The 21,464-nt window shown below is 41.4% G+C and overlaps 1 protein-coding gene and 1 non-coding gene across 4 annotated transcripts in view; both read right to left on the bottom strand.

The window, feature by feature from the left end:
* Window positions 1-9,920: 9,920 nt before the first annotated feature.
* The window catches only part of THSD1 (thrombospondin type 1 domain containing 1), a 28,776-nt gene continuing 17,232 nt past the window's right edge, over window positions 9,921-21,464 (bottom strand). For 2 of the 3 annotated variants that reach the window (XM_058686538.1, XM_058686528.1), the window contains exons 4-5: window positions 18,743-18,901; window positions 9,921-11,547 (exon numbers count right to left, since the gene is read on the bottom strand). In XM_058686538.1, coding sequence (XP_058542521.1) covers window positions 10,178-11,547; window positions 18,743-18,901 — 1,529 coding nt within the window. In that variant the 3' untranslated portion in view covers window positions 9,921-10,177. The remainder of the gene's footprint in view (window positions 11,548-18,742; window positions 18,902-21,464) is intronic. The other variant, XM_058686541.1, reaches the window with a different exon arrangement.
* LOC131489545 (U6 spliceosomal RNA) lies at window positions 12,066-12,167 on the bottom strand. Its single transcript, XR_009250645.1, has one exon. It is a non-coding gene; the product is annotated as a U6 spliceosomal RNA (small nuclear RNA).

Genomic DNA, 21,464 nt, shown 5'->3' with positions numbered 1-21,464 from the left:
TCTTCAAATCAATCAATGTGATCATCACATTAATAGAAGAAAAGATAAGAACCATATGATCTTGTCAATGGATGCAGAGAAAGCATTTGACAAAATACAACATCGTTTCTTAATAAAAACCCTCAAGAAAGTCGGGATAGAAGGAACATACTTTAATATCATGAAAGCCATATACGAAAGGCCCATAGCTAATATCATCCTCAATGGGAAAAAACTGAGTTTTCCCTCTGAGATCAGGAACATGACAGGGATGTCTACTTTCACCACTGTTGTTTAATATAGTATTGGAAGTCCTAGCCTCAGCAATCAGACAATAAAACAAAAGGCATCCAAATTGGCAAAGAAGTAGTCAAACTTTCACTTTTCGTGGATGACATTATACTGTAGATGGAAAACCCAAAAGACTCCACCAAAAGACTGCTAGAACTGATACATGAATTCAGCAAAGTTGTAGGATATAAAATCAATGTACAGAAATCAGTTGCATTTCTATACACCAATAATGAAGCAACAGAAAAAGAAATAAAGGAATAGATCCCATTTACAGTTCCACCAAGAACCATAAAATACCTAGGAATAAACCTAACCAAAGAGGTGAAAGATCTGTACCCTGAAAACTATAGAAAGCTTATGAAAGAAATTGAAGAAGACACAAAGAAATGGTAAAACATTCCATGCTCATGGATTGGAAGAACAAATATTGTTAAAATGTCAATTATTACCCAAAGCAATCTACACATTCAATGCAGTCCCAATCAAAATAGCACCGATACTCTTCACAGAGCTAGAACAAACAATCCTAAAATTTGTATTGAACCACAAAAAAACCCAAATAGCCAAAGTAATGTTGAAAAAGAAAACCACAGCTGGAGGCATCATAATCCCAGACTTCAAGCTGTATTACAAAACTGTAATCATCAAGACAGTATGGTACTGGCACAAAAACAGACACATAGACCAATGGAATAGAATAGAGAACCCAGAAATGGACCCACAAATCATGTCCAACTGATCTTTGACAAAGCAGGAAACAGTATCCAATGGGGAAAAAAAGTCTTTTTAGCAAATGGTTCTTGGAGAACTGAACAGCAACATGCAGAAGAATCAAACTGGACCACTTTCTTACACCAAACACAAAAATAAATTCAAAATGGATAAAAGACCTGAATGTGAGACAGGAAACCATCAAAATCCTAGAGGAGAAAACCTCTTTGACCTCAGCCTCAGCAACTTCTTTTTTTTTTTTTTAATTTTTTTAAATGTTTATTTATTTTTGAGAGAAAGAGCACAACCTGGGAAGGGGCAAAGAGAGAGAGAGACAGAGACAGAGGAAGACACGGAATCTGAAACAAGCTCCAGGCTCTGAGCTGTCAGCACAGAGCCCAACGTGGGGTTAGAACTCATGAACCATGAGATCATGAGCTGAGCCGACGTTGGACACTTAACCAACTGAGCCACCCAGGCACCCCTACTGCAACAACTTCTTACTTGACATGTCTCTAAAAGGAAGGGAAATAAAGGCAAAAGTGAACTATTGGGACCCCATCAAGATAAAAAGATTCTGCACAGCAAAGGGAGTAATCAACAAAACTAAAAGGCAACCAACAGAATGGGAAAAGATATTTGTAAATGACATATTGGATAAAGTGTTAGTATCCAAAATATAAAGAATTTACCAAACTGAACACCTGAAAAATAATCCAGTGAAGAAATAGGCAGAAGGCATGATTAGACACTTTTCCAAAGAAGACATCTAGATGGCCAACAGACACCTGAAAAGATGCTCAACATCATTCATCATCAGGGAAATACAAATTGAAACCACATTGAGATATCACCTGACACCAGTCAGAATGGCTAAAATGAACGACTCAGGAAACAACAGATATTGGCAAGGATGTGGACAAAGGGGAGCCCTCTTGCACTGTTGGTGGGAATGCAAACAAGTGCAGCCACTCTGGAAAACAGTACAGAGGTTCCTCAAAAAATTAAAAATTGAACTACCTTATGACCCAGCAATTGCACTACTAGGAATTTATCCAAAGGATATAGGAGTACTGAATCATAGGGGCACATGTACCACAATGTTTATAGCAGTGTTATCAACAATATCCAAATTATGGAAAAAGCCCAAATGCCCATCAACTGATGAATGGATAAAGAAGATATAGTGTGTGTGTGTGTGTGTGTGTGCCTTGTATACACACACACACACACACACACACACACACACAATAGCATACTGCTCAGTGATGAAAAAGAATGAAATCTTACCATTTGCAACAACGTGGATGGAACTGGAGAGTATTATGCTAAGTGAAATAAATCAGTCAGAAAAAAAGACAGATACCATATGTTTTCATTCATATGCGAAATTTGAAAAACTTAACAGAATACCATAGGGAAAGGGAAGGAAAAATATTATAAACAGAGAGGGAGGCAAACCATAAGAGACTCTTAAATACAGAGAACAAACTGAGGGTTGATGGAGGTGGGGGGATGGGAGGGCGGAGAAAATGGGGGATGGACATTGAGGAGGGTACTTGTTGGGATGAGCACTGGGTGTTGTATGTAAGTGATGAATCACGGGAATCCACTCCCAAACCAAGACTACACTGTATACACTGTATGTTAGCTAAATTGACAATCAATTATTTAAAAAAAGAAGAAAAGAAATACAAGATGTCTTGTATTTCTTTTTCTTGCCTGAGTGCTGTGGCTAGGACTTTCCATATTATTTTGTATAAATGTGGTCAGAGTAGACATCTTTGTTTTGTTCCTGATCTTAGAGGAAAACCTCTCATTTTTTCACCAGTAAGAAGTTAGTTGTGGATTTATCCACAAATGGATCATATATGGCCATTATTATGTTGAGGTATGTTCTCTCTAAACCTACTTTGTTGAGAGTTTTTATCATGAATGAATGTTTTACTTTGTCTAATGTTTTTTCTGCATCTATTGAGATGGTCATATAGTTTTTATCCTTTCTCTTATTAAGGGGATATACCATATTGATGGATTTATGAATATTGAACTATCCTTGCATCCCTGGAATAAATCCCACTTGATCATTGTTAGTGAATTTTTTAATGTATTATTGGATTTGATTTACAAATATTTTATTGAGGCTTTTTGCATCTGAGTTTGTCAGAGCTATTGGCTATAGTTCTCTTTTCTGCAGTGTCTTTATCTAGTTTTGGTATAAGGGTAATGGTGGTCTTGTAGAATGAATTTAGATGCTTCCTTTTTTCTATTTTTTTTTTTTTTTAATAGATTGAGAAGAATAGGGATTAACTCTTCTTTAAATGTTTGGGAGAATTCACCTGTGAATCCTTCGGGTCCTAGACTTCTGTATTTTTGGAATTTTTTTGATTACTGATTGAATTTTGCTGCTAGTAATCAATCTGTTCAAATTTCCTATTTTTTCCTAATTTGGTTTTGGGAGGTTGTTTCCAGGTGTTTATCCATTTTTCTAGGTTGTCCAACTTGTTGGCATATAATTTTTCATAATATTCTTTAAAAACCTTTGTATTTCTGTGGTATCTGTTATTTCTCCTCCTTCATTTCTGATTTTATTTATTTCTCACTCTTCTTTTTTTGATGTGTTTGCCTAAAGGTTTAAGAATTCTGTTGATCTTTTCCAACAAGCAGCTGCTGGTCTCATTGATCTGTTCTATTGTTTTTGTTTGTTCATTTTTGTTTTGTTTTGTTTTGGTTGTTAGTCTCTATTTCATTTATTTTTGCTCTTTGTTATTTCCTTCCTTCTTCTGGCTTTGGCCTTTGTTTTTCTTTTCTAGCACCTTTAGATATGAGGTTAGGTTGTTTATTTGCAATTTTTCTTGCATCTTGAAGTAGGCCCTTGCTGGTATAATCTTTTCTCTTACAACAGTTTTGCTGCATCCCAAAGATGTTGGACCCTTGTGTTCACATTTTCATTTGTCTCCATTTTTTAAAATTTCCTCTTTGATTTCTTGGCTGATCCATTCATTTTCTAGTAGCATGTTATTTAACCTCCATGTATTTGTGTGTTTTCAGATCTTTTCTTGTGATTGATAACTAGTTTCATACCATTGTGGTCAGAAAAGACACATGATATGATTCAAATTTTTTAAATTTATTGAGACTTGTGGCCTAACACATGAACTATTCTGGAGAATTTTTCATGTGCCCTTGAGAAGATTATGTATTCTGCTGTTTTTTGATGGAATGTTCTGAAGATATCTCTTAGGTCCATCTGGTCTAATGTGTTATTCAAAGCCACTATTTTGTTGTTGATTCTCTATCCAGATGATCTATCTATTGATGTAAGTGGGTGCTAAAGTCCCCTACTATTATTGTATTCGTGTCAATTTCTTCCCTTATATCTGTTAATAGCTGCTTTATGTATTTAGGTTGTTTCCAGGTTGGGTTCATAAATATTTACAATTGTTATATCTTCTTGTTGCATTGTTCTCTTTATCACTATGTAGCGTCCATTGTCTTATTATAGTCTTTTTAAAAAAAGTCTATTTTCTCCAATATACCAATATACCAATTGCTACCCCTGTTACCTTTTCACTTCCATTTGCATGGTAAAAGTTTTTTTCTCTCTTCACTTTTGGTGTGTATTTAGGCCTGGCAGTAGTCTCTTGTAGGCAGCATAGAGATTGGTCTTGCTTTTTTTCCATTCCATCATTCTATATATTTTGAATCAAGTGTTTAATTCATTTACATCCAAAGTAATTAATGATAGGGATGTACTTACTGCCATTTTGTTATTGGATTCATGGTTGTTTTTATAGTTTTTCTTTGTTCATTTCTTCTCTTTCTCTCTTCCCCTGTGGTTTGATGGCTTACTTAATGGTATGCTTAGATTCTTTTTTCCTTATTTTTTGCATATCTATTACAGGTTTTTGATTTGTGATTACCAGTCTGTTCATGTATAACATCTTACGTATACAGCAGTCTGTATATTAAGTTGATGGTCACTTAAATTTGAACCCTTTCTAGAAACACTACTCTTTTTTCAACTCCCACCATTTTATGTATATGATGTCATATTTTATATCCTTTTATTTTCTGAAATCCTTGATTAATTTTTATAGATTTAATTGACTTTACTGCTTTTGTGCTTTAACCTCTGTACTGGCTTTATAAGTGTCAATCTACTACTTTTATTATGTTTGTATTTGCCTGTGGAATTTTTTTCCTTTCATAATTCTCTTATTCTTGATAATGGCCTTTTATTTTCGCTTAAAGAACTCTCTTAATGTTTCTTGTAAGTCTGGTTCACTTTTGTTTGTCTGGGAGACTCTTGATGTCTCCTTTTTTGAATGACAGCCTTGGTGGGTAGAACATTCTCGATTGCAGGCTTAGTCATTTCAGCACTTAGAATATATCATTCTACTCCCTTCTGCCTGAAGAGTTTCTTCTGAAAAATCAGCTGATAGCCTTATGGGGTTTCCCTTGTACATAACTGTTTTCTTTTGCTGCTTTTAAATTTTTGTCTTTATGACTACATTTTGTAATTTTAGTTACTATGTGTCTTGGTATGGACCTTCTTGGGTTGATTTTGTTGGGGCCTTTTGTCCTTTCTGGATCTGGATGTCTGTTTCCATCTCCAGTTTCAGGAAGTTTTCAGCTATTATTTTTTCAAGTAAGTTTTCTGCCCCCTTTTGTCTCTCTTGTCCTTCTGGGATTCCTGTAATACAAATGTTATTTTGCATGATGATGTCACCAAATTCCCATAACCTATTCTTTTTTTATTATTCTTTTTATCTCTTGCTGTTCAGTTTGGTTGTTTTCTATTACTCTTTCATCTCACTGATCCATTCTTCTGCCTTCTCTAATCTGCTATTGATTCCCTTTAGTGTATTTTTCATGTCAGTTATTCATTTCTTCATCTCTGATTGGTTTTTTTTAATATTTTATATCTCTTTCTTGAAGGTCCCCTGAGGTCCTCCACCCTTTTCTCAAGTCCAGTAAGTATATTTATGACCATTATTTTGAATTCTGTATCAGGAATATTGCTTGTCTTTCATTTAGCTCTTTTGTTGTGGTTTTGTCCTATTCTTTCATTTGGGACACAGTTCTCAGTCTCATTTTGTCTAACTTATTGTGTCTATGTATTAGAAAAGCCAGCTCTGTCTTTTTATCTTCAAAGTAGTAACATTATGAAAGAGAAGTCCTGTGGTGCCCTGTAGTGCAATGTCCCGTTTACCAGAACCAGGCACTTCTGGTTTCCTGTATGGGTTGTGTGCACCTTATTGTCGTGGCTGAGCCTGGTTTGCCTTCAGTCTAGTCATCTGCAATGGCCCATTTTGTTGTAGGCAGGGTTTGGACCCTGTACTGTTAAGGAGCCAATTTGGAGTTGCTATGGGCTTCTAGTTAGGCGGTGTCAGTAGCCAGACCAGATGCCTGCCCTCAGCCCATTTGCTGTCACTGCTGTCACTCCAAACTGCAGGGCGTTCTCCCCACCTTGTCCCCTGAGAAGCTTTCATTGGTGATGGGGCCTGCAGTCAAACCGGATGCCTGTCCGCCATCTGTCTTTGGGGTTATGGTAGCGCCAACCTGTGGCGTGTTCTGTCTCTTCCCCAAGAGGATTTTGTTGGTGGATGGGGCCAGCAGTTAGACCAGATGCCTGTCCCCAATCTACCAGGGCTGCAGCCTCCCAAACTGCAGGGCTTTCCCTGTGTACTGCACCTTGAGAGGTTTTTGCTGGTAGGTGGGGCCAGCAGTCAGATCAGACGCCTGTCCCCAGTCCACCTGCTGGGGCTACAGACACACTGATTGACAGGGCACTCTCTCTGCACTGCCAGTTATAGGGTTTGGCTGCAAATGTAGTGGTGTGTGTGTTTATCTTTCCCTCTCCCCAAGGCAGGAGCCACTTTAGAGTGGCACCAATTCCTGCCAGAGCTGCTTGCAGGATGAGAGGAGGCAGGAGGAACTTTGGAGGAACCTCTGCTGAGTGGGGCAGGTTAGAGGGATCCTCAGGAGAAGGTGGGGATGGGGCACGTGGTGTTAGCATTAGCAAGGTAGGTGGAGTGTCCATGCTGGTATCCGCAGGTGTCCAGGTATCTACGTTGGGAGGGCAGGGGAGAGAAATGGTTCTCTACTAGATATTTGTTCTTGGAGAAGTTGCCTAAAGATCCCTGCTCTCCAGCACACACTCTGAGATTAGTAAATAAATCTCCTTCAGAAAAATCCCAGACACTTTTGAACTGCTACTTCTATGCTTATCTTGGTGGGATTGTCATTCTGTTTCTTCAAGGGTAGGGACTCAGTTTCTGATTGTCCTCTTGCTCTCAAAGAGCTAAGCCTGCTGGTTTTTGAAGAACTTGGAATTAAGCTCCACAGTTTAAAAGGTCAGTAAGTTAAGCCCAGCTGGTTTTCAAAGCCAAATGTTATGGGGATTCATCTTCCCAGTGCAGGTCTGCTGTGCCTGTGGTGACTGTTGTGGGGTCTGCTCCTCTCTCTTCTTCCTCCCATTTGTGGTAAGTCTCACTGGGAGTGTGGTTCTTGACCACATCTCCACCTCTCCCACTCTTTTCAGTGTGGTCTCCTCCCTATGATTAACTGTGGAAAGTCTGTTCTGCCAGACTTTGGGTTGTTTTCTGGGTTAGTTGCACGGATGGGGCTGTTATCTAGGTGTGCCTGTGGGATGAGGGAAACTCAGAATCCTCATACTCCTCCTTCTACACCATCTGCCCAGAAGTCTGGTTGGTATTTTCTTATGTTTTCTATCTATTTAAGTTCTCACTGTGTTCATCCATTTTTGTTCCATTTTCAATTAGCACCTTTATGACTATTACTTTGAACTCTTTATCACGTAACTACTTATACCCATTTCATTAAGGTCTTTTTCTGAGGTTTTATCTTATTCTTTGATTTGGAACATATTCTTCTATAGGAGATTATTTCTGATGAAGTTTATCACTTATCCGCCAAAGACAAGTATCTACTGTTCTCTTTCTCCAAGACAAGGGCCAAATTAGCTTAACTTTGAATGGTAAAGTTGGCTTTTGATTAGAGCCACAGAAAACTGTGCTAGGTAGATGGTGAACAGGTTACACACTGATATTATTTCACGGTTACATTAATTTAGATGCATGATATATTGGGAAAGAACATCACTGGAACGCAAATCTTTCTGTTCATAGTGTTTTTCTCTAATTTTCACCTTCTTTTTGTCTGTTTCGGTTTTAGTCTGACACTGTAGGGAAATTCACTGCGAAGTATGGAACAAGTGAGCATGTGCCCTCTGTCCTCAAAAGTTGGCATGCAAGCCTGTGAACCTGGAAAGAGAACAAAGCTTTCTAATATGGTAAACCAAGAAAATGTAGATTAAGAAGCCTGGTTTCCTCTTCTTTGCATCAGCACATAACAGCTGTCAGATACCACTGAATAATCTACTCCTCCTGTTCCTGAAAGGTAGATGTCATTATGGAAGCATTTCCAAAAGGAAGTATGTTTTAATTTGGGACAATGGCACAAATTAAGTGGTAATGCAACAATAAAAGAGAAAATTTTAAAAGTACAGTATTTGCATTTGTGATTTTTTTTTTTTTTTGTCCCACCTCATTCCATTCTCTCTGGTGGTCCTTGAACCTTCACCAGCAGGCTGATATCCTGATAAACTCTACAAGGAAGAAGTAAAACAATGTAAAAGGCAAGGTGGGTGTGGCCGCGAAAGAGGTCATGGTGAACCAGAAGTGCAGCTACTCAAATGTATGCAGATAAGGCATTAGGTTCTAGGGCTGAAAGGAAGTACACCAGATTGAAGACTGCCCACATGATACCTGATGACAGACTTCCAGGGAAAGAGCCCAACCTTTAGGTTTTTCTGCTTAGCCCTCGCTTCCAAACAAAGCAAGCTGCAAGACCAGTCGTAACATCAAGCAGTAGAAAGTTTTCCTTCCTTTGGGAAAAGCTAGTAAAAGCATCTCTCTATGCCCTCTTCTTGCCGAAAGGGCCAGCTTTCTCCTGAGGTCCCTGCTGTCAGAGAAGAGTTGCAAAGGCTGTGATGGCATCGTGCATAATGGCCATTAGAATAAAAATAGGAGTCTCTGTCCATCTAATCCTGCAAGAGTTAATTCCCTTCCCTGAGCCTCCCATTCTTCACCTGAAAAGGGTGGTAGGCAGATTGAACCAGAAAAAAGATTTATTTCTAAAAGACTTATTTTTTCTACTTCCTTTACTTCGTTCTTCCAATTAAAAAACTTAAGCACTAAAAACAGTCTAGTCTACCTGCTTTCCATGTACCTGAGATTAATTCACATACTTTGAGTAACATGATAAAGTCATCTTTAGAAACATATACACACTGGTTTCAGAAGGACACCCTCTGGGGTCTTGGCTGCCAGTCTGGTCCAGGCACACACGGTCAGAACCTTAATGCCAGTCAGCGTCCTTATCAGCATTCACTACCCATGTTCTAGTTGATACTCTCTCAGGAGACAATACTTTTCCTTTGTAAAATGTATACTCTTTGCTCCGAACAATGAGTATATGAATAGGTCTTCATTTGACTACCTGAACAATCAGCTTCTTATATTATTTATCCAAAGCAGAATCAACTCACCTAATTTGTGTCAAGTCACCAGGACTCTTTGTTGCATAAAAAACATTAAGATATCACCCAACTCTAGCACGAAAGGTTCTTCTGAAATATCTTGTGGCATCAGCATTTTCTAGGTAGTCTAGTACATACCAGTCAAAATTGACTTGATCTGCCAAACATGAAAGTCATTCAGTACTGCCCCTGTAGGAGTCAAATTCTTATTTACAACTTAATAAACAAAGTTAGCTTTGTTCCAGCCCTTATTATAGTTGAGACTTCCAAATTTCCTTCATGTCCGACACCGCCAACAAAGTGTTCAAAGCACTTAATACTTACAAGTCACATCTTGTCCTTTCACATCCACATGAGAGACCAAGCCCTATTTCACTCTTGTTTAAATTTTATTATTGTGGTTATTAGTAATAAACCAATAGAACTAGGATAACAAAGGGAAACGTTCAAGATAAGTAACTTCTTCCTTATGAATGAAAACACATGCACACACTTGAGTTATTCCCTCCCCACCCAATCCTGATGTACAGACAGCTATACAAAACAGTCCATAGAGCTCTGTGAGCAGCTGATACCAGGAGCTGGGCAAAGGACCCCAGCTGTATGAAGTCTCAGGCTGATGTGGGTCTAGATGACTAACTTCTCCACACTGAGAGTACTTGTGGTTTCATCCTCCTCATTTGACCCAAAATAGCCCGGGAGGTCCAGCATCCTCTGCTCAGCCTCCGTGAGGCCAAATGACGTATTATCATAGAAGGCAAACTCAGGGTGGGCTGGGAAACTCTGACACTTGTCTCTTCTACCCTGAGAAGGGCTCAGGGGGCTGACCCTCTGGTAGCTGTCTTTGGGGGCAGTGGGGGAAGGCTGCTTCCTTGAGGCACTCCTGTGACTGGGGGACGGTCCCCTCCGAGATCTGTGAGGCTCTGTTCTCTCACCTCCTACCACGAAGCTTGCCTGGCTGTCCCCCAGGTCTGGTTTCCTCACGGGCTGCCCCAGGGTGTAGGATTTAGGGGCAGGGCTCAATGGACCTCTGGTCGCACCCGCCCCTTCCGGTTTCTCGGGAAACGGGGCGGCGCCTCGACTGTGAGGCCGAAATCTGTCTTCCGCCTGGTCCCAGGTCCGCGTCCTAGAACTGTAGGCCGGGGCCTGGCGTGGAGTCAGGGTGGACATGCTCCTCTCCCGGAACGGCCGGGCCTGCTTGGCTTCGTGAAAACTAGCGGTCCTCCTGAAGTGGGAGCCCCTGGGGTGGCTCCTCTCCGGCAGCGCCCCTCTGCCGCCCACGTGCCTCGTGGCTGACTTGCGGATCACCGTCTGGCTGGGGCTGACGGCGCAACTGGCCTGACACGCCGGGTGGTCGGGCCTGGAGGGGGGCCTGGCCGCGGCCCCGCCCGCCGGCTGCTCCAGAAACGGGGATTTGATCCGGAACTTGTTTGCCGCGGCTTCGTCTGGGCTTTCTATGTCTAAGGGGGGCACGGCGGCGGCGTCGATGGCCGTGTCTGTCAGGGGACTCTGAGACACGTGGTACACCTTGGTGGTTTCCGTCAGGCCCTTCTTCTTCATCTCCTTCAGCTGCTGCTGGGCCAGGCGGTAGCTGAACAGCGGGGGGATGATCTTCTGGGCGTTGGACTGCACGCTCTCGCTGCCAGAGGCGTCGTCCTCGGGAGCCGCGGGCACACTGCGCCTGTAGGTCAGGGGGATGCCCGCGTCCCCCGGGCCCCCCGCGGGCCCGTCGCCCCCGTCCGAGAAGCTGCCGCGCTGCTCGCTCAGCTCGCAGATGTTCTCCTCGTCCGAGTTCTTCCGGAAGCTGGGGGAGTGGATGGAGTTGTGTCGAGCCGGCGTGCGGCACTTCGGGGTGCGGCCGAACTTCCGCCACAGCGTGATGAGGACGGTGGCGAGGATGATGAACAAGCACAGGGAAATCCCAGTGACGGTCACGATGTTGTTGGACTTCACCGGACCCTGGGGCTGAAGAGGGGATGCACTGGATGGCTGGAAAGCTACAAGACAAGGGAGAGCAAATGTATTCTCTGGTAATGATTCTCTGCGTGGTTTTAAGGTTCTGATTATCTAGCAGTTCTAGAAAAAAACGTAAAATAAACAAGGACTGGGATTTCGGGTCTTAACACACGTGTCTCTGCTGGCAGCTTAAACAAAACAAAACAAAACAAAAACCCAAAACAGAAACAACAACGACAACAACAACAACAAAACAAAAAACACCAAGGCACACGGAAATGAGGTGAGCAGATAAACCACAATCAGGGGTGACCTCGGGGCTCACTGGCTCCTGCTAACACGTGTCTCAAATGTTCCACATAGAAAGCAGCAGCATAAGGAAAGTGTCAGGGTAAAATCAAGATACGGTGAACACGGGATATCTATAGTTAAATGTACCTTTGAGATGCACATCAGAAAATTCCTATCAAGTATTAAAACCTGACATGCAAAATGATTCAGGTAGGTTGTATCTCAGTTCGCATATCTGAAGAAATTAATAGGTGAAAATAAGTCTTTAGGCAATAGCGAACGCTCCACGAATGCGTGTCATCCTTGCACAGGGGCCATGCTAATCTCTGTATGGTTCCAATTTTAGTACATGTGCTGCGGAGACAAGCACAAGTCTTTAGGTAATGTAATGCAACTCCAGTTTCCCTTCTAATGTCAAAGAACTTGCTTTCCTGGTTGAAGCCTGTTCTGCTCACTCTTCTCTTTCCAGCTGTCCTCTGCTCTTGCCTCCTTCCGTGGGGTGTTGATTTGTCTTTTTCTTCTCTGCTGTCTCCAACTGCTTTGTCTCACGGTCATCAAAATATTTCACCAAGCTTCAGACACCAGCTGGGGCCTCAGCCTGTACTGCCACTGAAATACCCAGGAAACTGAGACCACCTAATGCCACCAGGCCTCCCCTCTCTTACCTCTTTGTCACTGACCACCCTTCAGGGGCTTCCAGTCACCTGTCCTGTCCCATTGCCCCCCTAAGTCTTACCACTACCAGCTCTGTGTGTCATATCCATAACTCACTTTCCCACTGCTTCCCTGTCTTTTCTGCTTACCCCCACCAATGGGATAACCAAACTCCTCAGCATCCAGAACCTTTCCCTTTGCCTCCTTCCTTGCCTTACCTGAGGGGACTGGATCTCCTGCGGGGCACGGCTTCCCCTGCCCACCCTCTTGTGTGGAAGCTGTGATACACACTTGTTTATAATAAGCAAACAAGACCAGCAGCACGGAGTGTTCCTCACTCTTCTCATTCCTGATTGCCATTTTCAGCTGTTTGATACCTCCGTATCAAAATTCTACTTAAAAAAAAAAAAAAATTCTCTATGCTGTACTTTTCACTTCCATGACTTATTTATTTTATAACTGTAAAGTCTGTACCTCTTAACCTTCTTTATTTTGCCCATCTGCCCCCACTCACCTCCTTTAGGCAACAAGCAGTCTGTTCTCTGTTTAAGAATTCATTTTTTTGTTTTGTTTTTTAGATTCTACAAATAAATGATACCAGGTGGTATTTGTCTCACTTATCTTAACACCTCTCCTTTATCCATTCCATCTACTGATGAGCACTTGGGTTGCTTCCATATTTTGGCTATTGTAAATGCTGCTGCAATAAACAGAGGGTGCATGTATCTTTTAGAATTAGTGTTCATTTTCTTTGGGTAAATACTCAGTAGTGGAACTGCTAGATCATATCATATTTCTATTTTTTTAATTTTTGAAGATCCTTCATAGTATTTCTGCAGTAGCTGCATCAATTTACATTCCTACCAACAGTGCACAAGATGCTCTCTTTTCTCCATATCCTCACCAACACTTACTATTTGTCTTTTTCATACTAGCCATTCTGTCTGCTGTGAGGTGATATCTCATTGTGGTTTTTATTTGTATTTCCCTGATGATGAGTGATCTTGACCATCTCCTCATGGGTCTGTTGGCCATCTGTACGTCTTCTTTGTAAAACTGTCTATTCATGTCCTCTGCCCTTTTTGAATTGGATTCTTTGTTGTTGTTTTTTGTTTTTGTTTTTGTTTTTTTTTTGGTGTTGAGTTTTGTCAGTTCTTTATATTTTTTGGATATTCACCCCTTATCAGATATATGCAAGTATCTTCTATTCAGTAGGTTGCCCTTTTGTGTTGTTGATGGTTTCCTCTGTTGTGCAGCAAAAGCTTTTTATTTGTAGTCCCAATTGTTTATTTTTGCTTTTGTTTCCCTTGTCTGAGGATAAATATCCATAAATATGTTACTAAGGGTGATATCCAAGGTGTCTTCTACTCTTCTGATGCCCATGCCATCTACCCAGACCATCCGCCTAATGCCCCCTCAACATTGCCATCCTCCAACCTTGTGGCAGCCATCAGTCACTAGCACCTGGGTCTCAGTCTTCCTTACCATCCTACAGGTAGGCCCAACTGGGCAATGTCAGTGCCCATCCAACATATAAAGCCTTACCATTGTTTGCAGCTGCTCCTCTTCTGAAATACTCAATTTCAGAGCCTATTTTCAAGCTATTTTATGAATATTCAATTTCATAGCCTATTTTCTTCTCCTCTCACTCGGCCAATATTATTACACTGGTTTCTCAACCTCACTGCAATTTCTTTTTTTTTTTTTTTTTTTTTAAATTTTTGGGACAGAGAGAGACAGAGCATGAATGGGGGAGGGGCAGAGAGAGGGAGACAGAGAATCGGAAACAGGCTCCAGGCTCCGAGCCATCAGCCCAGAGCCTGACGCGGGGCTCGAACTCACGGACCGCGAGATTGTGACCTGGCTGAAGTCGGACGCTTAACCGACTGCGCCACCCAGGCGCCCCCTCACTGCAATTTCTGATTCCCCAACTCATCCATTTATTTTCTCCCCATATGCCAGCCAACTCCTGGCCTCACTTCTCTCCCTACACTTATGATCCATTACATAAACCATTATCTTACCAATAACCTCTCTCTGACCTTTAGTAGTGAGCCATACTCCTTTCCCTGATCTACAGCAAAAGTCCATCCCTAGGTAAACCAAAACGTGAATTACCAGCTGCTGCACCAAGGTGCGGAGCACTGGTGGAGAAAATAATGCACCTGTGTGGGTCAGTGCCTTGCATACTGACAGCCCCCAACCTCAGCTGCCCACAGCATGGGCAGCATGGGCTCCTAAGCAACTCAATTCTTTCATTCCCTACAAGTTTCACCACTTTTCTCAAGTCCCCTACCAACCCTCCTCCTCAGAATGCCACTGATTCACACAAAAATAGAAGCTATCTGGAAAGTACACCCCCAGCTTCTTTTGCCATTTTCTTCTCCCATGCAGACTTGGGAGCAGCCACACCTCTATTTACTTCTTTCTCTATGGAGTGGAAGAAGTATCTTCCTAGAAAGGTGGGTCCACCAAGTGTGCTCGGTCACCCTTCTCCAGGGGGATCAACCCTCTGTACCAGTTCTCTCCAGCTTCTCCCCTATGCAGCTCCGTGCAAACATGCTTAACCTCTCACTTTAAAAAGACCCTTCTAGAACCCTCTCACTACTGCCACAACCATATCTTATTCCTTGTCCTCCCAGCAAAGCTTAAATAAAGAAGAGTCTATATTTGCTGACTTACTCCTTCCACATCATCACCTCTGAGTCCTGCAACCTGCCTCCAGAATTAGTTTCAGTGAAATAGTTTCTGCCGAGGTCATTAATGATCTAGTAGCTAAATTCAAAAAAATTTAGTCCTGATATTCCTTGACTGCAGTATTGGCTACTTCCCAACACTTCCTGAAACTTTTTCTCTTCTTGGCTTCAACGATAGTACTCACTTAATTTGGAGCAAAGAACATCGACTTTGGAGCAAGGAGATCTAGACCCTATCCTGGCTCCATTAGCTCTACTCTCTCCACCAATGTCCCATCAACACCTTCACTTTCACATGCCCAAGACTCATCCTCTTTCCCCCAGAACCTGGGTCTCATCCAATATATCCAATCTCAAGGAAATGGCACTGCTGTCCATGAAGTTGCCAGTACTAGAATCCTGGTTTTAATCCTTGATACTTCCCTCTCCATCACTCTCCACATCCAGAGTCTTTGACCCCTTCCCTCCTCTGCCTCTCCACTGTCATCATTTCATTTTTCACCTGAGTTTTCACCTGAAAAACACTTAACAGGCCTTGCTGCTGCCATTCCTACCCCTTCCAATGTATTCTCCATACTATAGCTAAGAGATCCCTCTGAAATACAGGCCAAACCTTGAAAGTCCCTTAGAATCTGGCTCCTACCTACCTGTCTGGGTTCATTTTTACCACTCCGTCTGGTACACTATGCTCTAGATACATTAAACTATTTTCAGTTCTTTGGCTCTCTTAATGTGCCATCTTCTTTCATGTTTTCATCCATTGTTCCCCTTGCTAAATCCCCTTTCTCACTTGGTTCACCTCAGTGACACCTACTCAACTCTAAACTTTAGCTCAGATATCACCACCTCCAACAAAGGAGTTATTCCCAGCATGGATTTTCACCCCAGAAAGCTTCCATAGTAAGGTGTGGATACTTTTTTCATTGTAGGCTCTACACTGTGCTGTATATTATTCCTGTGTGTCTGCTGAGCTACTATATCCTAAGTGCCTTCCAGATAGGAACAATGCCTTATCTTCATACAGTAAAACCTTGGTTTGCGAGCATAATTCATTCCAGAAACATGCTGGTAATCCAAGGCACTTGTATATCAAAGCAAATTTCAAGAACCATTGGCTCAATTGTGATCATGTGGCATTTGGCATCATTTACTACTAGTACTGCAAGACATTGCTTGTTTATCAAGTTAAAATTTATTAGAAATGTTTGCTCGTCTTGTGGAACACTCATAGACGAGTTACTCGCAATCTAAGATTTTACTATATTCCCAACCCCAGTCATAGTAACTTACACATAGCTGGTATCCAATAAATGTTAGATTAATTCATTATTAAAAAGGTAATAGCAAAATGATCAATATCCCACCTGACAGAATGTGGACATATGGCAGTGGATCCTCCCATTCTCAAGTTTGAACGAGATGGTCAAATTAACATAGAACTTGACAAAAAAACATCCTTCAAAGCCAAATAAAACTAAACTCTTAACCAAGTGAACCTGGCTGAATGATGAAAGACTTGTTTCCTGACATCACTTCATTCAAGTACAGTGGCTGCTTACCTCCATGGGGAGCAGCAATTCAATTGCACATCATGGTCGCTTTATTTAGCTGTTATCTTTGACTGTGCTGGCTCCCTTCAAAACCATGGCTGGAGAAAAGCCCAAGAGCTGCTGACCTCACCCCTCTCTGCCTCATCTACTTCCCTCTTTCACTTGAAGTGAAGATTTCCAGATGCTAAGCAGCCTACGAACAGATCTTTACATTTCCAAGGAGTGTGAAATAGACTGAATACGAAGATGAACACTTGGAAGAAATTATCATCTTTATCCACATAAGCATGTATCTGAGGACCTTTTTGCTAATTTATAATTTCTAGTTCCCAAATTTTCCAAAAATCTAGTACAAATTTCTAGTTCCCACCCAATATTAAAGAGTTAAGACAAAAGAACATGAAATAATTCCATATATCCTCAAAATTAATTGCTAATTCCAGGTTGTTGATGCTTCCAGAAAGCTAGACTGGCCATTGCAGAAAGGCAAGGTATTCAAGATAGGTAGCTTAGAAGGGTCAGATCTAATCCTCTGCTTTCTAGCTTTATGGTCTTGGGCAGGTCGGTTATCCTCTCTATGCTACAGAGTCCCAATTAAGTGTGATAATGTATTTAAAGTGCTGGCACATAGCAAATGGTCAACAAACCATTTATATCTTGTCACTTCTAAGGTACAGAAGCCAGTGACAATTGATTTTAAATTCAATTGAGTTCATCCATTCATTCACTCATTTATTCCTTCATTATGGAACTCTAGATAGAATATCTTAACACAACATGCCATCCCAGAATTGAGAGGAACAGATATATTTGAAGGTACTCATACCCAAGAAAGGAGCTGTGAAAGTGAAGGGGGCTTATAAAGAAAGAGTAGACAGAGAATAGAGCCTAGAAAATAATACAAAAAATAACTCAAGATAGAACAGATTCAGAGTGGGGTCAAGGGCTTATGAAAGAAGAGGGGCAGGCTAAGGGCTAGCAGAAGAGCTTAAGTCTGAGGAAAATCAGAAGAAAGAACATCCTCAGGATGCTGGAATAAAGGGAACAAGTCTGGCTGGAAAAATGAGACAGCAAAAATGAATTTGTAAGATCACATGTGGGGGACACTGGCCAAGGTGTTGCCACGTGCCTGTGGTTTTTGCTTCAAGATGCTCTCAGATCCAAACACAGAAAAAAATCTAACTCCCCCAGATCTTAAGGGACAAAGAACTAGGGATGGTTTTCTAACCTGGAATTGGAGAGTGGAACAAGTCAGGACTTGACAGAAGGACTTTATCTAAGGGTCAGGACCAAAGCAAAGGCTGTCAAATTAAATGGGGGGCTGTTTGTAGATCAGTAGGTGAGATGGTGTGTGGAAAGAACAAGGATTAGTATTACTGTAACCTGTAGCAAACGAATGGAATTCAACTCCATAAGCTGAAGCACACCTAACCGAGCTTGTCAGCATTACATCTATAAACCATTCATATCAAAACTCACTGAACACCCACAAATGCCTTCAAGATGCTGAGAGGATGACAGAAAGGCCAGTCTCTAGATGATGACAAGAAGAAATCTCCCCACCTTCTCCTCCTGAATAGGGGTAATAAAGAGGAAATGTAAGGCCATTCAGGGATAAGACAGGGTGACTTGACCCATTCTGACAAATAACCGTCTATATGGTCCCCTCGAGCTTCTCTGAGATGATGAGAAAAAGCATTTTTTACATGTTCTTCCACAATTTTAGCAGGAAGAAGTAAAGGATAAATAAGAAAACAAAAGCACAACCAAAAATATCTCAGGAAGAAAAGATCATCCCTCCTACTTTTGTATTTTTAAAAATGATTTCCTTGTCATTTCCCTGTCTTCCATAGTGTGAAATCCCCCGCCATCTCACTGGCCAGCTACTCCCAGTCATAGAAAAACTGAGTATAGCCTTAGTAAAGCCAGCAGCAATAACAGAGTGTCAATGAGTCCACCTCTGAACTCAGGTTGGTGATTTTCAGGCAGGTCTAGGTTCAACAGTCCCTCTGTGGAGAGATTCCCGAAGAAAGAAGCATACCTACCAGCACACTCCTCCAGGGAACACAGGGAGGTCTCCGAGGACATTCCAGGGCAGCCAGGTCTGGAGGGGAAGGAAGTCAGGCACACGCGACGTCGCTCTCTGACACCATCCCCACACGTGGCACTACACTGGCTCCACGGCTGCCACAGTCCCCAAGTTTCTGCAAGGACATTAGCCATGCTTTTAATGCTAGTTCATTTGAGAATCAGAATTTAACTGTACCCAAATGAAGCAGCAAACTCAAATCTCAGGCCTTGAAAAGTCAGTAAATGAAAATATTCCCAAAGATGCGGAAAGCTGGAAAGGGTGTGTAACCACCCTTAAAACAAAGGAAAGCTGTATAATTTACAAAATATTAACCTTTTTGGAACTCATCAGAGAGCAAAGGTCACAGGACAACCAAATGGCCTGAAGAAAACACAGCCTCCTCTAAGGCAAGACAGGATGCAAACCTTGCTTCCTGAGATAGATACCAGGCCTCATAAAAGCTAGTGAAAAGAAGTCATCTGAAAACATATGAACTGCTAGAAGCCTAGTGTGGGCTAGCATGAGAATATAGAATCCCCGGGAGCCACATATCCAATGGGAATTTGTACCCACTTGCAGGTTCTTCATGGATCTCATCAAATGCTCACAAGAAGGACTGAGGGTACGTGCAAGGCCAGAGAGGGCCTTCCTTTTAGTTCAGGCCTGAGGATAGAAGGAGTGGCACTGTGGGAAAGACAAACCTCATGTGGATTCTCCTCCCCATCTGCTCTACCAACAAAAGCCTCAACCACTGGGGGTAAAGCAGCAGCCCTGTCACTTTAAGGGCACCAGTTGAGACACAATGCTGCTAAGGAATGCAAAAAGAAGGAAATCCTTCACCCCTGAAGAGGAGCAGAAAATATACTGAGTCCAGACTATTAGAGAGCTTCCACCACTGAAGAGAGGCAAGATCAAGAAGGCCCCATCCCTGAGACTCAGGGGCACAGCATTTATCTAAGACTAAGGGTGAAATGGAACAAGAAAAAGCTCTCCAGCTCCCATCACCCAAACCCTACCCTGCACCATGCTAGCAATTTCCAAGTATCACTAATAACAACCCACTGCTAGTGCAGGGGCAAGAGCGACAGATGACAACCTCTCTCGTGTGCAGGCTCAAGTCTAAAGCTGAGGGTGGAGAAGCCTGGCAAGCCAACTCCTACCCTAACTGCAAAGTAACATTAGAAAATTCTGAACTCTATCATGTACTGAGGATGGCCATAGCAACAGCACAAACCCAAACACAGCTTAATTCCTTAGTGCACTGACCCAATCCCCACACTAATGGACTAGCAAAAATAGAGTATGTCCATTTCCCCACATAAGTACTATTTACTGTTGTCTACAGTTCTAAATAAGATGTGCAACTTTCAACCAAAAATTATGAGACACACAAGCAGCAAGAAAAAAACTACCAATAAATAAAATAATCAAGAGAACCAGACCCAAATGTGATCCAGGTATTAGAACTATCAGAGAGAAGTTAAAATACTATAATTAACATGAAAGACTTTAGTGGAAAGGTAAACAAGATGAATAGATAAAAATTTTCATTAGAGAGTTATAAACTAAGAAGAGGTGAATGGAATGCTAGAAATGAAAAACACAGAACAAAGATGAAGAATGCCTTCTAGAATGCTCATAAGTAGACTTACTGAGGAAAGAAACAGTAAATTTAATATAGGTCAATAGAAATCACTCAAACTGAGACACAAAGATTAAAAAGAGAGAGTGGGGGTGCCCAGGTGGCTCCGTTGCTTGAGTGTCTGACCTTGGCTCAGGTCATGATCTCATGGTTTGTGGGTTAGAGCCCCATGTCGGGCTGTGTGCAGACATGCTCAGCCTGCTTCAGATTCTGTGTCTCCCTCTGTCTCTGCCCTCCCCTGTTTGCACTCTGTCTCTGTCTCTCTTGAAAATAAAACATTTTTAAAAAATAAAAAAATTAAATTAAATTAAAAAAATAAAAAGAGAGAGTGAATAAAACAGAATGGAATATCCAAGATCTGGGGGACAATATCAAATAATCTCTTGCTCATGTTATTAGAATCCCAGAAGAGAAAAAGAGAATCAAATAATGACCAAGAATTTTCCAAAATTAATGAGATATACTAAGCTCTATCCAAGATGCTCAGAAAACATCAGGCAGAATAAATACAAAAAAGCAAATAAACTAAAAGAAGTTAGACACACTATATTTAAACTGATAAAAACAAACAAACAAACAAAAAACTTTTAAGGCTGTGGGAGGAAGAGGGAAGGTGGAAGGAGCAAACACATTGTATATGGAAGAATAAAGATGAGAAATACAGCAGACTTCTTGTCGTGTAATCCAAGGATAGTGGAGTAGTATCTCTAAAGTAATGAAAGAAAAAAAAAGACCAATCCCAAATTCTTCCAAAAATTAAGGAGAAATAAAGATTTAGACAAACAAAAATCAATAAAATTAATTACCAGCAGACCCTCACTACAAGAAATGTTAATAGAAAATCCTTCAGGCAGAAGGAATAGGATACCAGAAAAAAATTGTGTCTGTACAAAGAACTGAAAAGTGTTGGAAATGGCATTTATAAAGGTAAAAATAAAACTCATTTTTTCTTATTTTTAAATGCTCTAAACTATAACTGCTAAAGAATAATAGTATTCAGAGCATATATAAAGTAAAATGTATGACAATAATCACACAAAGAATGGGAGTAATG

The sequence above is a fragment of the Neofelis nebulosa genome, chromosome 1, assembly GCF_028018385.1.
Source record: "Neofelis nebulosa isolate mNeoNeb1 chromosome 1, mNeoNeb1.pri, whole genome shotgun sequence".
Classification (NCBI taxonomy): domain Eukaryota; kingdom Metazoa; phylum Chordata; class Mammalia; order Carnivora; family Felidae; genus Neofelis; species Neofelis nebulosa.
This window is presented reverse-complemented; position numbering and strand designations above follow the sequence as displayed.